At 40.8% G+C, this 13,495-nt stretch overlaps 1 protein-coding gene across 1 annotated transcript; it reads left to right on the forward strand.

Moving 5' to 3' along the window:
* Positions 1–963: 963 nt before the first annotated feature.
* On the forward strand, positions 964–5,902 carry LOC140581434 (E3 ubiquitin-protein ligase TRIM39-like). Its single transcript, XM_072704004.1, has 6 exons — positions 964–1,362; positions 4,360–4,455; positions 4,553–4,783; positions 4,871–4,893; positions 5,083–5,207; positions 5,355–5,902. The coding sequence occupies exons 1-6, from the start codon at positions 964–966 to the stop codon at positions 5,900–5,902; spliced, it is 1,422 nt and encodes a 473-aa protein (XP_072560105.1).
* The last annotated feature ends 7,593 nt before the right edge of the window (positions 5,903–13,495 follow it).

Raw genomic sequence — 13,495 nt, forward strand, 5'->3', positions numbered from 1 at the left:
TTCAATGTCTAAAAATGTAATAAAAAATATTACTTTTATTTATTTGTCTTAATATTTCTGTTCTGTTTATTACTTTCCCATGTGCAGTTTCTGGGCAGGGATGATGTAAAGCTCTGAAAATCGAGTGTAAACGCCAGTTGGTATTTGTTATTGTGACATGCACTGTGACCGGCGCATTTTTAACAGCATGTCATCATGCAGCAGGTCGTGGCGGTTACATCACTTCCTGTACATCAAATCACTGCCATGAGCCTGGATTAAGGCTGACGGCCAAACCCAAATGCTTGTCTAGAGAAATTCTTCAAAGATACTGAGGTCCAGATTGACTCATTTCTCCTCCATAATGCAATTGACACACGTTGACTGCAGAGCCCGTTTATACATCTAATACTGTATCTAATACTGTAACTGAAGAGGAAGGGAATGCTGCTGGTGGAATGTGCCCATGCTACAGGTGCCATTTGATGGAGGTGCGAAAGAATGAGTGAAGAGAATCAGAGGAGATGCCTTTGGGTTGCATTCCATGACATTACAGTTAATGTCATTAATTCTATATCAGCACGTTCCTTGAGAATTAGCTAGCTAATTAGCAGCCAGACCACATGTGCTGCTGAAATGGTTTTAATATAAATGAATTGACACAAAGTTTGTCTTCAGCTGCTCTGGGGGATAGGTGGGGGCATTGCGGGGGGGGGAGGAATTCAGCAGAATCACGCATATGGGCGCCAGAACACACAGGGCAAACCTGTTTTCCAACATGAAAAACAATCAAAGGTTCATCCTATAATACTGGTCCTGGCTTCTTTGGAAGTGGCAATTCTGCTCTTTCAGGAACTCCTGCATGACACCTGGGCGTGTCCCACGTGTGCTTCACAGGCAATATAATCACAATAAAGCTATTCCTAACCTCTCAGTGATCAGATGGTGTTATTGTACTGACAGTCAGAATGTCACTCTGAAGAAATGGCGACCAGGTCCTCTGTGCTGGAAGAGGAGCTCACCTGTCCTGTGTGCTACGAAATCTACAGGGATCCTGTGGTCCTGAAGTGCAGCCACAGCTTCTGTAAAGTCTGTCTACAGCAGTACTGGAGAAAGAAGGGCTCTCAGGAATGTCCTGTTTGTAGGAGAAGGTCTCCTATGAATCCACCTATCCCTAGTCTGGCCCTGAAGAACATATCTGAGGCTTTCTTACAGGACAGAGCTCAGAGATCTGCAGCAGCTTCTGAAGGTCACTGCCATCTGCACAATGAGAAACTCAAGCTCGTCTGTTTGGATGATCAGACATCTGTGTATGTCATCTGTCAGACCTCAGCAAAACATGAACATCACAAACTGCTGCAGGATGCTGCAGAAAAACACAAGGTTTGAGTAACATTTTTTTCTGTTGTATTTCTTATTCATAAAATTTAGTGTTAAATAGGTTAAATTAAAGTGATTAAAAACTATTAAAAACCCTGGTTTTTGGTTAGCACTGTGCATAAGTCTTAGGCAGCCAGAGAAAATGATGTTTAAATGATCTTCATGTTGGTGTAAAATTATGCTATTATGCCTGTCAAACTGTGTCAGTTTATCCATTTTGAAAAATCTGCTAAACTCACCCCAGTATTTGCAGCAGCCATCTAATACACCCACGGATTTCTTGACTCAACCACTAGCACAGCTGGTCTAGCTAATCAGTACCTCATTGACTTTTCGAACTTAAGTTTGAAATGTAACAAACACACGGAACGGCTGAGGTGCCCCTGAGGAGAGGTTTGGGATCTGAAGCGTGGTTCATCTAGCCATCAAACTACATATCAGTAACGTTTTCGAGAACAGAAGAAATTCTTGCCAGTCTTTATTGTGTTATTCTTAATCTGCAAATGTTTAAATGCTAAATTGTGCTCGTTGTTCTGAGCAAACGTGCACTTACTACTCAAATAAATAGCTTTAAACTTACTACCTATCCCTCACCCCAGAGGTTCTTCCACAACCAGATGTTGAAGTGCTGCCCCAATACCTGAGAGAACGAATCATTGGGGGTTGATTTTCACTCAAATCACCCCTTGGTCGGGGGGTGTGGAAACCTAGTCCATAGGACCCTTTGAGGAAGAGAAATTTCCCTTTGGTGACTCCCACGCATGATGAATGCACATGTTGGAAGCATTGCAAATACAAAGTGTGGAGACTGGAGAAGTGTTTAAAATTTACTATTGTATCATGAACATTCCTTTGTATTCGAGTTACATTCATTTTCGTTAACAAAATGGTGATACTGAGCATGCTTAGGCAAGATCAGAAGAAATATTTGAAGGAAATTATCAATGACTTCTAACCGTGATTTTCCATGAGCAAATTAACCATTATTTAGATATTTGAAAGTGTAATATTTGTTTTTTGTAATGGATTTTGTTTTCAAATAACATATTGACACATTTCAATGTGGATCGGTGATCATGCTCATTAATAGTTTATTTAGACATTTTATTTATGGTAAGATAAATTGAAACATTGCAAAAAACCAGGAAAAGAAAAATGTGGGAGGGGGGGGCATAAAAGCTTCTATTTCAGTGATGATGTCATACGTAAAAACGGACCATGGTTCGTCAACGAGGGTGCAAGTGTGTCCCATACCGCTTTTTGTACTTGCTACTTTCCTCGCTCACTCACTCCTTTCCTCGTCAGTTTCATGAACTTACAACTTTAGACAAACAATGGCAAGAGCCATTAAAAAAAAAAAAAAAAGATTTGGGATGCAGCCATTGACTCTGCTTGTGTTTGTGCCTAATAGGCTGTATTTGACCGGAACCTGGTTTGAGCCTAATCGACTCTTGAATAACTAACGACTTGGAGAACTGGTTTTGAGTTTCTGGAGAAAAACTCACCGACTGGATTGCTACCATTTGTAATACAGGAATGGCCCTGTCATGCGGAATGTCTTCCACGGAACAAATTCCTACCTCCTGCTGTGTGTCGATCAGCTGTTTTGCCGACGTAATATCGTAATTACTCAATCCTAAATTCCAAGTTAAAACGTGACGTTTCGCAAGTTAACTCTTACCGCGACAGCCAGCACTAACATTAATTCATAAAAAAAACGTTTATATGAAATTTTCTTTTCTTTTTAAGTGTTTTAAAGTATTACACGTAGATCGGTATATCAAAATCCATAATGGACACCCCCTTTGCATTTACAGCATTCAGCAGACACTAGTATTCAGAGCACCTTCCAGTTTCAACTTTGGATTAAGGGTCTTGTTTAGGGAGCCAATGCTAGTATAGGTGGGACTCAACCCCACAACCTCTTGGTTCAGAGGCAAGCATCCTAACCACTAGAGCACCAACACAACCTCTTTTTCATGCACCTACCACTGGGAAAGTTTTTTGCTGGAAGTAGTCCCATTCCCAGTTGCATAAAAAGTAAATACTTTAGCAGTATTGAGATGCATCAAAAATCATTGTGCAGTTCAATTATTGACAGACCAAATGAATTAAACAACAAACCACCCTTTCTTATAGATTCCATTACAATCATTTTATTGGTCCTATTACAATTTATGTGATGCAGTGAGCAACTACGGAAAAACAATGTTAACTGCCTGTTGGCCCTAAAATAATGCAGCTAGTACTAATATAACTATTTTTTTAATAAAGTATTTAACATGTGGCCCCTATCTGTTCTGTGACATTTGGGCCATATTTGTCTAATCACAGGTGGGCCACTTTTGGCATACATCCGTTTGCCGGTGCCGGAACCGGGCCAGCAGTGCCACACATTTGCCAGAAGCGGCCCACATCTGTATGCTATCTGGGATGGGACTTTGGTTAGCATTGTTGCCTTCTGCCTTTGGGACCAGGATTCAGGTGTCTGCCATGCCTTTGTGTGCAGATTTTGCAATTCTACCTGTGTTGTAGTGGGGTTTTCATTGGGTACTGCAGTCATTTAAGGTGGAATGGAAGAAACTGCTGAACCAAAAGCCAACTTCCACCTCGTGATGCACTGCATGTCATTAAAGTACACTGCCGACCCGCAGCGCCACAATACATTAATAACCTAATGTCGGGTATACTATCACGAGAAATGTAAACGATATTTATAATGACTAATAAAAACACACCATTTTAAAAACATTCGTAAACATATCATGAATGTAAACACTTGCTCCCACTGCAGAGTTAACTTAAAATTGCATCATTACGAGTGAATCATGGACCATACGCGTCACAGGAGTGGGGAATTTGGAAAGTGGTCAGCATTTATTGAAAATGTTATCCTCTTATAACTTGCTGAGTCTTTGATGATAGTAGATTTTGTTAGTAATTCCAGTGTAATAAACCATAGTAATTTTTCAAATAATAACAGTTGTTTTACTCATCCAGGAGGATCTGAAGTCTGCACTGAATCCTCTCCAGGGGAAGCTGCAAGCTCTGAAAGAAGTAAAACAAACTTGTAACCAAACAGCAGAACACATCAAGGTACAGAACTACCTACATTATAGAGTGTAAGAACAGCAGTGACATCACTGGACAGGCTGCTCTGTAACAGCAATGAGGAAACTCTCTTTCATTTCAGACTCAAGCCCGGCACACAGAGAGACTGATAAAGGGGGAGTTTGAGAAACTTCACCAGTTCCTAAAGGAGGAAGAGGCAGGCAGGATATCTGCACTGAGGGAGGAAGAGGAGCAGAAGAGTCACATGATGAAGGAGAAGATTGAGAAGATCACAAAGGAGATATCATCCCTCTCAGAAACCATCAGAGCCTTAGAACAGGAGCTGGGAGCTGAAGACGTCTCATTCCTACTGGTGAGGATGGATCACAACTGGATTCAAGTGGTTAAAATATAGATGTATCTAGTAAATTTGATATTAATCTTCTTTACTCCCTTTCAGAAATATAAGGAAACACAGAGAAGGTAAGGAAACTCCAGTGTCTCTCCTACAGTTTAGTGTGAAATGCTTCATATTTTCATAGTTGTAAAAAATTGCCATTATGGAGTTAGTTTGAGATTCCTGTGGATGAGCCTCAGACTGCTTACTGTCCGTGGGGCTGACATCTGGGCAGAGGGTGAAACATCTACTGTTACTGCTGAACATTGTTACAGAGCCCAGTGTCCAGTGCGGGATCCAGTGGAGGTTTCAGGAGCCCTGATTAATGTGGCCAAACACCTGGGCAACCTGAGCTACAGAGTGTGGGAGAAGATGCTGGAGAAGAATGAGATTAAATACAGTGAGTAGAAGATGTCAGAATGGAGCAGTTCCATAATCTCTGTGCAGATGAATTATGGGGGACGGGAGCGTTCAAGAATACTGCTGTATGAACCCAATACTGATATGTGTGTGTCCCTCTCTCTCCCTCCCTCTCCTTTCCCTTCAGCTCCTATAATTCTGGACCCAAACACAGCACACAGAAATCTAATGCTGGCAAAGGACCTGAAGAGCATAATATACAATGATTTCAGACAGAAACTGCCTGATCCCCCGGGGAGGTTTGATGTATGGAGGGGCATCCTGGGATCTGAAGGATTCAGCTCAGGGAAACACTACTGGGATGTAGAAGTGGGGGACGGAACACGCTGGAACTTGGGTGTGGTTAGAGAGTCCATCAAAAGAAAGGGGCTTTTCCCTCTGATGCCAGAAGGGGGCGTATGGAGTATAGAGCTGCATAATGGTAAATTCACAGCAAAGACCTCACCACATGCCTTTCTGTCTGTGGGGAGGAAACCCCAGAGGATCAGAGTGCAGCTGGACTGGGACAGGGGAGAGCTGTCATTCTCTGATCCCAGTAACAACACTCCTCTTTACACTTTTAAGGACACTTTCACTGAGAAGCTATTTCCATTCTTCTGTACCAGCGATAACAGGGTTCCTCTGAAAATCTGCCCAATTAATGTTTCCGTTACAGTGGCAGCAGTGAATCTCTGAACACTAAAATCATAGTGACAAATATTGTCTATTCATTTACTCAAAATTATCTATCATTTTTTGTTTTCATTTGTCACCAAGGAAGCATGGTATGAGTAATTATGGGTTAATTTCATTTTACAGGAGGATGGTTCTGAACCATAACACAGGCAGTATAGTACAGTACGTTCTACAGGAGGATGATTCTGCCCCTTTAAGGAAGCTTTACATGATACCTGGGGGTTTTACAAGATTGAGGAAGCTACAAGTGAAATTGATCACAAAAAGGCCTATGATGTGATTTACTTAGATTTCCAGAAGGCCTGATGTTGTCCCCCACAAACGGCTCTTGCTAAAGCTTAAAGCAACAGGGATTTTAGGAACTGTGGCAGCTTGGATCGAAAACTGGCTAACTGACAGGAAGCAGCGAGTAGTTATTAGAGGCACAATGTCACAGTGGGCCTCCGTTCATAGTGGGGTACCGCAGGGTTCAATTTTAGGACCGCTATTGTTCCTAATTTACATTAATGATATTGACACAAATACATACAGTAAACTGGTTAAATTTGCAGACGACACCAAGGTGGGTGGTGTAGCAGATACTGATCTAGCAGCAGAGAGGCTTCAACGGGATCTGGATTTAATTAGCGACTGGACTGATACTTGGCAGATGAAATTTAACACAGATAAATGTAAGGTAATCCATGCAGGGAGCAGAAATATAAAGTACAGATATTTTATGGGTTCCACTGAAATAAAGGTAGCTGATTACGAGAAAGATCTCGGTATGTATGTTGATGCTTCCATGTCCCACTCTCGCCAGTGTGGGGAAGCAATAAAAAAGGCGAACAGAATTTTGGGTTATATCTCTAGGTGTGTGGAGTTTAATTCAAGGGAGGTGATGTTACACTTATATAATTCCTTGGTAAGACCCCACCTAGAATACTGTGTGCAGGTTTGGTTACCATACCTCAAGAAGGACATTGCTGCCTTAGAAAAGGTGCAACGAAGAGCTACGAGAATGATTCCTGGTCTTAGAGGAATGTCTTATGAGGAGAGGTTAGCGGACCTGAATCTGTTTAGCCTTGAGCAAAGGAGACTAAGGGGGGATATGATTCAGGTCTATAATATTCTAACGGGTCTGGATGCTGTTGAGCCAAATGACTATTTCAATATTAGTCTAAATACTAATACCATAAGTGGAAATTAGCGGGAGAACATTTTAAAACAAATTTGAGGAAGCACTTCTTTACACAGCGTGTAGTTAGAGTATGGAATAGTCTTCCTGCTAGTGTAGCGGAAGCTAAAACCATGGGTTCCTTTAAATCAGAGCTAGATAAGATTTTAACAACTCTGAGCTATTAGTTAAGTTCTCCCCAAACGAGCTTGATGGGCCGAATGGCCTCCTCTCGTTTGTAAATTTCTTATGTTATTATGTAATGCATTCTGGGGACAATCCCTTCAGAGGAAGAAACATATTGAAGAATGCAAATTGCAAATCATCGATTACTGAGGTGACTGGCATGATGTCCATATTCTACCAAAATCAGTCTGCAGCACCATTGGAGTTTAAAGGTCTTATTCAACAGCCCAATGATGATGTGACTGATCTGCTAAGAGCAGGAGTCAAACCCGCCGATGTCTGGCACAGGAGCCTTAGACTCCTGCGTGCATGTTTAAGCAATAAAATGCTCACAGCACTTCTGTTTATGAAACGCATTGTGTCTTTATTGTTGTGTGGAGAGCCCCAATTATCATACATATATGTAATGTGTTGCGTGGTAGATCTGCCACTTTATCTTTATATTGATTTGAAATTAGAAATTGCTTAATAAAAAAAAGTTTGCTAAAAAAAAGCCTTGAATTGCTTTGTGCATATTCTTTGGTTCCAGAATCAACTTCAAACATGTACAGAAGGATGCAGTCATGTTACTCTGAATTTAATAATTACTACAGAATGCATTGCAGATGTCTTTCTGATACGTTTGTGTTCGATGAATTATTTATTTCATAGTTGAAAATAATTATTTCTTTGTTGATTATCATTTTAAATATATTTAAAAAATTCATGTATTCATCTTCAATTTATAGTGACAGACTTCCACCCCTGTTGGACTTGATCTTTACTTGGACTCGACTAAGGTGGACTTGAGCACAACACTGTCAAATGCTACTGCTAAGTAATGAGAGCCATAGAGTAGGTTTTGACTTGTCACACTCACAAGAAAAAATGTCATCTGCAGTCACCCTTCCCTTTGCTGTCACTTACAGGCGCTGATTCAATTTTGAGTCAGTCTTAAAATTTAGGGTCAGTCCGTCTGAAAATCTTGTCAGTTTTAGCTGTTCAACTATACAAAGTATCTGCACAGTTTGAAAAAGATCCACCAAATAGTTTTTGAGTTATCATGCTCACAGTATCAAGTGTCCAAACTGCCTTTTTCTATGCTATCCCTATGCAACATGGCTTCCATTTCAGTGTGATCTGTCTCAAAATATGATCAATTCCAGAGCAGTGCCCATAAAATGTTTCTGTAAGATTTCCTAGGAATACACTTTATTCTGGTCATTAATAAATCCACAAATCATTTGTGATTAGTTTTTATGTAATTTATGTAAATATCCAGTAAGCTGAGACAAAGGCTGGACTCCTTCGGTACTGTGTCTCTCCGGAGAATCCTTGGGTACCGCTGGTTTGACTTAGAGTAGAATGAGCAGTCGCTCAGGGAGACCCGAATGAGGCACATTACCTGCATGGTGAGGGAGTGTCAGTTACGGCACTACGGCCATGTGGCGCGTTTCCCTGAGGGTGATCCGGCTCACAGGATCGTCGCTGCTGAGGACCCGAGTGGCTGGACCAGGCCGAGGGGACGCCCACGTAACACCTGGCTGCGGCAGATGGATGACCATTTCTGGAAGATGGGACTGGACCATGTGTCTACCTGGGGGGTTGACGGCCGGGATCCTGAGGAGTTTTGTCATGTGGTGGGTGCAGCAACGTGCTGCATCAGCACATGCTCCCCGACCTGACCTGACTTTATGTAAATATACAACATCTGCTACTGAACTAACGGGGGTTGCCAGGTAAGCAGGTCAAACCAGACTGCTGCTCGCTCCGCCAGATTCCCAGATGTTACCACACTTTGCTTACAGACACTTAAATACTTATGATTCCTGTTGCTGCCTGGATTGTAGCCTAAAGATGGCAGCATGGCAGCCATTTACTTTGTACACTTGTACCCTGAGATTGTGTCAGAAAAGCTGCTAATTCTGTAAGTCTGCATTTCCCACAGTTAGAGCTGCAAAACACACCACAATAAAATACATTAAGAAAACACTGGCTTATACAATCATGGTCTAAAAGTCTTCATCTTTTCAAAACGTGACTGTCACCTTCTCATAATTATAAAATAAACCGTGGCTACATTAAGAGGAAAATTAAGAGGAAAAATCAAAGGTGAAACTGGTTATGAATCTTCCAGTTACCTTTAGCATTTTAATCCTTTCATTTTTAAGTATATATTTTTTTACTTTCTCTCATTACCTTGCTGGGCCCCCACATGGTGTACATAACAGAACCAGAACACAGGCAGTAAAGTACAGTACAGTACATTCTACAGGAGGATGATTCTGAACCGGAACACAGGCAGTATAGTACAGTACAGTACAGTACATTGATTCTGACCCAGAACACAGGCAGTATAGTACAGTACAGTACATTCTACTGGGGGTTTTACATGATGTGTTTAACAGGAAGTAGGAAATGATTCACAGTCAAAGTATTATTTTACATAAAAAGATACTGTCAGAACACCAACAATGCATTCTGGGGACAGTCCCTTCAGAGGAAGAAACATATTGAAGAATGCAAATTGCAAATCATTGATTACTGAGGTGACTGGCATGATGTCCATATTCTACCAAAATCAGTCTTCAGCACCATTGGAGTTTAAAGGTCTTACTCAACAGCCCAATGATGATGTTACTGATCTGCTAAGAGCAGGAGTCAAACCCGCCGATGTCTGACACAGGAGCCTTAACCTCCGGCGTGCATGTTTAAGCAATAAAATGCTCACAGCACTTCTGTTTATGAAACGCATTGTGTCTTTATTGTTGTGTGGAGAGCCCCAATTATCATACATATATGTAATGTGTTGCATGGTAGATCTGCCACTTTATCTTTATATTGATTTAAAATTAGAAATTGCTTAATAAAAAAAAGTTTGCTAAAAAAAAGCCTTGAATTGCTTTGTGCATATTCTTTGGTTCCAGAATCAACTTCAAACGTGTACAGAAGGATGCAGTCATGTTACACTGAATTTAATAATTACTACAGAATGCATTGCAGATGTCTTTCTGATACGTTTGTGTTCGATGAATTATTTATTTCATAGTTGAAAATAATTATTTCTTTGTTGATTATCATTTTAAATATATTTTAAAAATTCATGTATTCATCTTCAATATCTGTATTCGTCTGTTCTATAGTGACAGACTTCCACCCCTGTTGGACTTGATCTTTACTTGGACTCGACTAAGGTGGACTTGAGCACAACACTGTCAAATGCTACTGCTAAGTAATGAGAGCCATAGAGTAGGTTTTGACTTGTCACACTCACAAGAAAAAATGTCATCTGCAGTCACCCTTCCCTTTGCTGTCACTTACAGGCGCTGATTCAAATTTAGGGTCAGTCCGTCTGAAAATTTTGTCAGTTTTAGCTGTTCAACTATACAAAGTATCTGCACAGTTTGAAAAAGATCCACCAAATAGTTTTTGAGTTATCATGCTCACAGTATCAAGTGTCCAAACTGCCTTTTTCTATGCTATCCCTATGCAACATGGCTTCCATTTCAGTGTGATCTGTCTCAAAATATGATCAATTCCAGAGCAGTGCCCATAAAATGTTTCTGTAAGATTTCCTAGGAATACACTTTATTCTGGTCATTAATAAATCCACAAATCATTTGTGATTAGTTTTTATGTAATTTATGTAAATATCCAGTAAGCTGAGACAAAGGCTGGACTCCTTCGGTACTGTGTCTCTCCGGAGAATCCTTGGGTACCGCTGGTTTGACTTAGAGTAGAATGAGCAGTCGCTCAGGGAGACCCGAATGAGGCACATTACCTGCATGGTGAGGGAGCGTCAGTTACGGCACTACGGCCATGTGGCATGATTCCCTGAGGGTGATCCGGCTCACAGGATCGTCACTGCTGAGGACCCGAGAGGCTGGACCAGGCCGAGGGGACGCCCACGTAACACCTGGCTGCGGCAGATGGATGGCCATTTCTGGAAGATGGGACTGGACCATGTGTCTACCTGGGGGGTTGATGGCCGGGATCCTGAGGAGTTTTGTCATGTGGTGGGTGCAGCAACGTGCCGCATCAGCACATGCTCCCTGACCTGACCTGACTTTATGTAAATATACAACATCTGCTACTGAACTAACGGGGGTTGCCAGGTAAGCAGGTCAAACCAGACTGCTGCTCGCTCCGCCAGATTCCCAGATGTTACCACACTTTGCTTACAGACACTTAAATACTTATGATTCCTGTTGCTGCCTGGATTGTAGCCTAAAGATGGCAGCATGGCAGCCATTTACTTTGTACACTTGTACCCTGAGATTGTGTCAGAAAAGCTGCTAATTCTGTAAGTCTGCATTTCCCACAGTTAGAGCTACAAAACACACCACAATAAAATACATTAAGAAAACACTGGCTTATACAATCATGGTCTAAAAGTCTTCATCTTTTCAAAACGTGACTGTCACCTTCTCATAATTATAAAATAAACCGTGGCTACATTAAGAGTAAAATTAAGAGGAAAAATCAAAGATGAAACTGGTTATGAATCTTCCAGTTACCTTTAGCATTTTAATCCTTTCATTTTTAAGTATATATTTTTTTACTTTCTCTCATTACCTTGCTGGGCCCCCACATGGTGTACATAACAGAACCAGAACACAGGCAGTATAGTACAGTACAGTACATTATACAGGAGGATGATTCTGAACCAGAAGGCAGGCAGTATAGTACAGTACAGTACATTCTACAGGAGGATGATTCTGAACCGGAAGGCAGGCAGTAAAGTACAGTACAGTACAGTACATTGATTCTGACCCAGAACACAGGCAGTATAGTACAGTACAGTACATTCTACTGGGGGTTTTACATGATGTGTTTAACAGGAAGTAGGAAATGATTCACAGTCAAAGTATTATTTTACATAAAAAGATACTGTCAGAACACCAACAATGCATTCTGGGGACAGTCCCTTCAGAGGAAGAAGCATATTGAAGAATGCAAATTGCAAATCATCGATTACTGAGGTGACTGGCATGATGTCCATATTCTACCAAAATCAGTCTTCAGCACCATTGGAGTTTAAAGGTGTTACTCAACAGGCCAATGATGATGTGACTGATCTGCTAAGAGCAGGAGTCAAACCCGCCGATGTCTGACACAGGAGCCTTAACCTCCGGCGTGCATGTTTAAGCAATAAAATGCTCACAGCATTTCTGTTTATGAAACGCATTGTGTCTTTATTGTATACCTTATATTGTATACCTTACATTCTATACCTTACATTTTAAATATATTTAAAAATGTAAGGTATTCAATGAGCAATCAGGCTGAACACACAAGGACTGGCGCAAGAAAGCAGGCAACAGGTGAAACTAATAATTAAATCAAGGAACTGTGAGGTGAAAACGGAAACAAAGAAACTGACAAACAAGGAAACAGAATCTAACAGTGGGAAAATAACGAAGGCGGGTAGAACCAAGGCACAAGGCAAAGAACCCAGACAGGATTCAAGTCACCGAAACACTAGAAAAACTGATACAAATGAAACACTAGGGAACAAAATACTAAAAACAGAGGAGACCCTGACTCTTTATGCTTAACTGATTGGTTGAAACAAAACTTGTACTTTCTGGACCTGAAGTTTTTACCTCTGGTATGGTAAAACACAGGGTCATTCCATATAATCGGTACCTTTTGCGTCTTCAAGAAATAATCTGTTGTAAAGTTATTATAACAACAATTAAAAGACTAATTAAAATTATTTTCTCAATTTGACATAATTTTAAAGTTAATCAAATATTATTTCAAAAAATAAAAATCAGAGGAGGAGATTTCAGGTCCAGAGAGTAGAAATCCAGACCAAGATTTTGTTTCAACCAACCAGTTGAGTTACTGTGACTGTGACTCTTTATGCTGAACTGGCTGGTCTGGATTTCTACTCTCTGGACCTGAAATCTCCTCCTCTGATTATGATCACTTTTATGCTGTTTGTTACAAATTATTTTTATTATAAATATGTATTTTTTTTTATTGTAGCGCCATAGTATCCCGGGATTTTGTAAATACTTTTTGTGCTCCCGATTGAAGTGTGTGTCTTAATTCTAGCCGGCGTCCGACCTCCCCGTTTTTCCCCGCTACACGTGGTTTCGGTGGTTATTTGTTGCCCGTGTTAGTTCTTTTAAGGATTTGATACAAGGGCATTCTTTTCAATTTCAAACAAGCTTTCTCGTCTTTTGCCGCCTTCGCATTGACTTGGTTTGCCAGACGCTACAGTAGGTTATATGTCATTTTGTCAGTGGCCTCTGAATTCATGT

The sequence above is a fragment of the Paramormyrops kingsleyae genome, chromosome 21 (genome assembly GCF_048594095.1).
Source record: "Paramormyrops kingsleyae isolate MSU_618 chromosome 21, PKINGS_0.4, whole genome shotgun sequence".
Classification (NCBI taxonomy): Eukaryota; Metazoa; Chordata; class Actinopteri; order Osteoglossiformes; family Mormyridae; genus Paramormyrops; species Paramormyrops kingsleyae.

Coding starts and splice junctions, on each gene's coding strand:
- LOC140581434 (XM_072704004.1), top strand. CDS start 964: ATGGCGACCAGGTCCTCTGTGCTGGAAGAGGAGCTCACCTGTCCTGTG. Junction 1,363..4,359: donor ATGCTGCAGAAAAACACAAG/GTTTGAGTAACA, acceptor TTACTCATCCAG/GAGGATCTGAAGTCTGCACT. Junction 5,208..5,354: donor GAAGAATGAGATTAAATACA/GTGAGTAGAAGA, acceptor CTTTCCCTTCAG/CTCCTATAATTCTGGACCCA.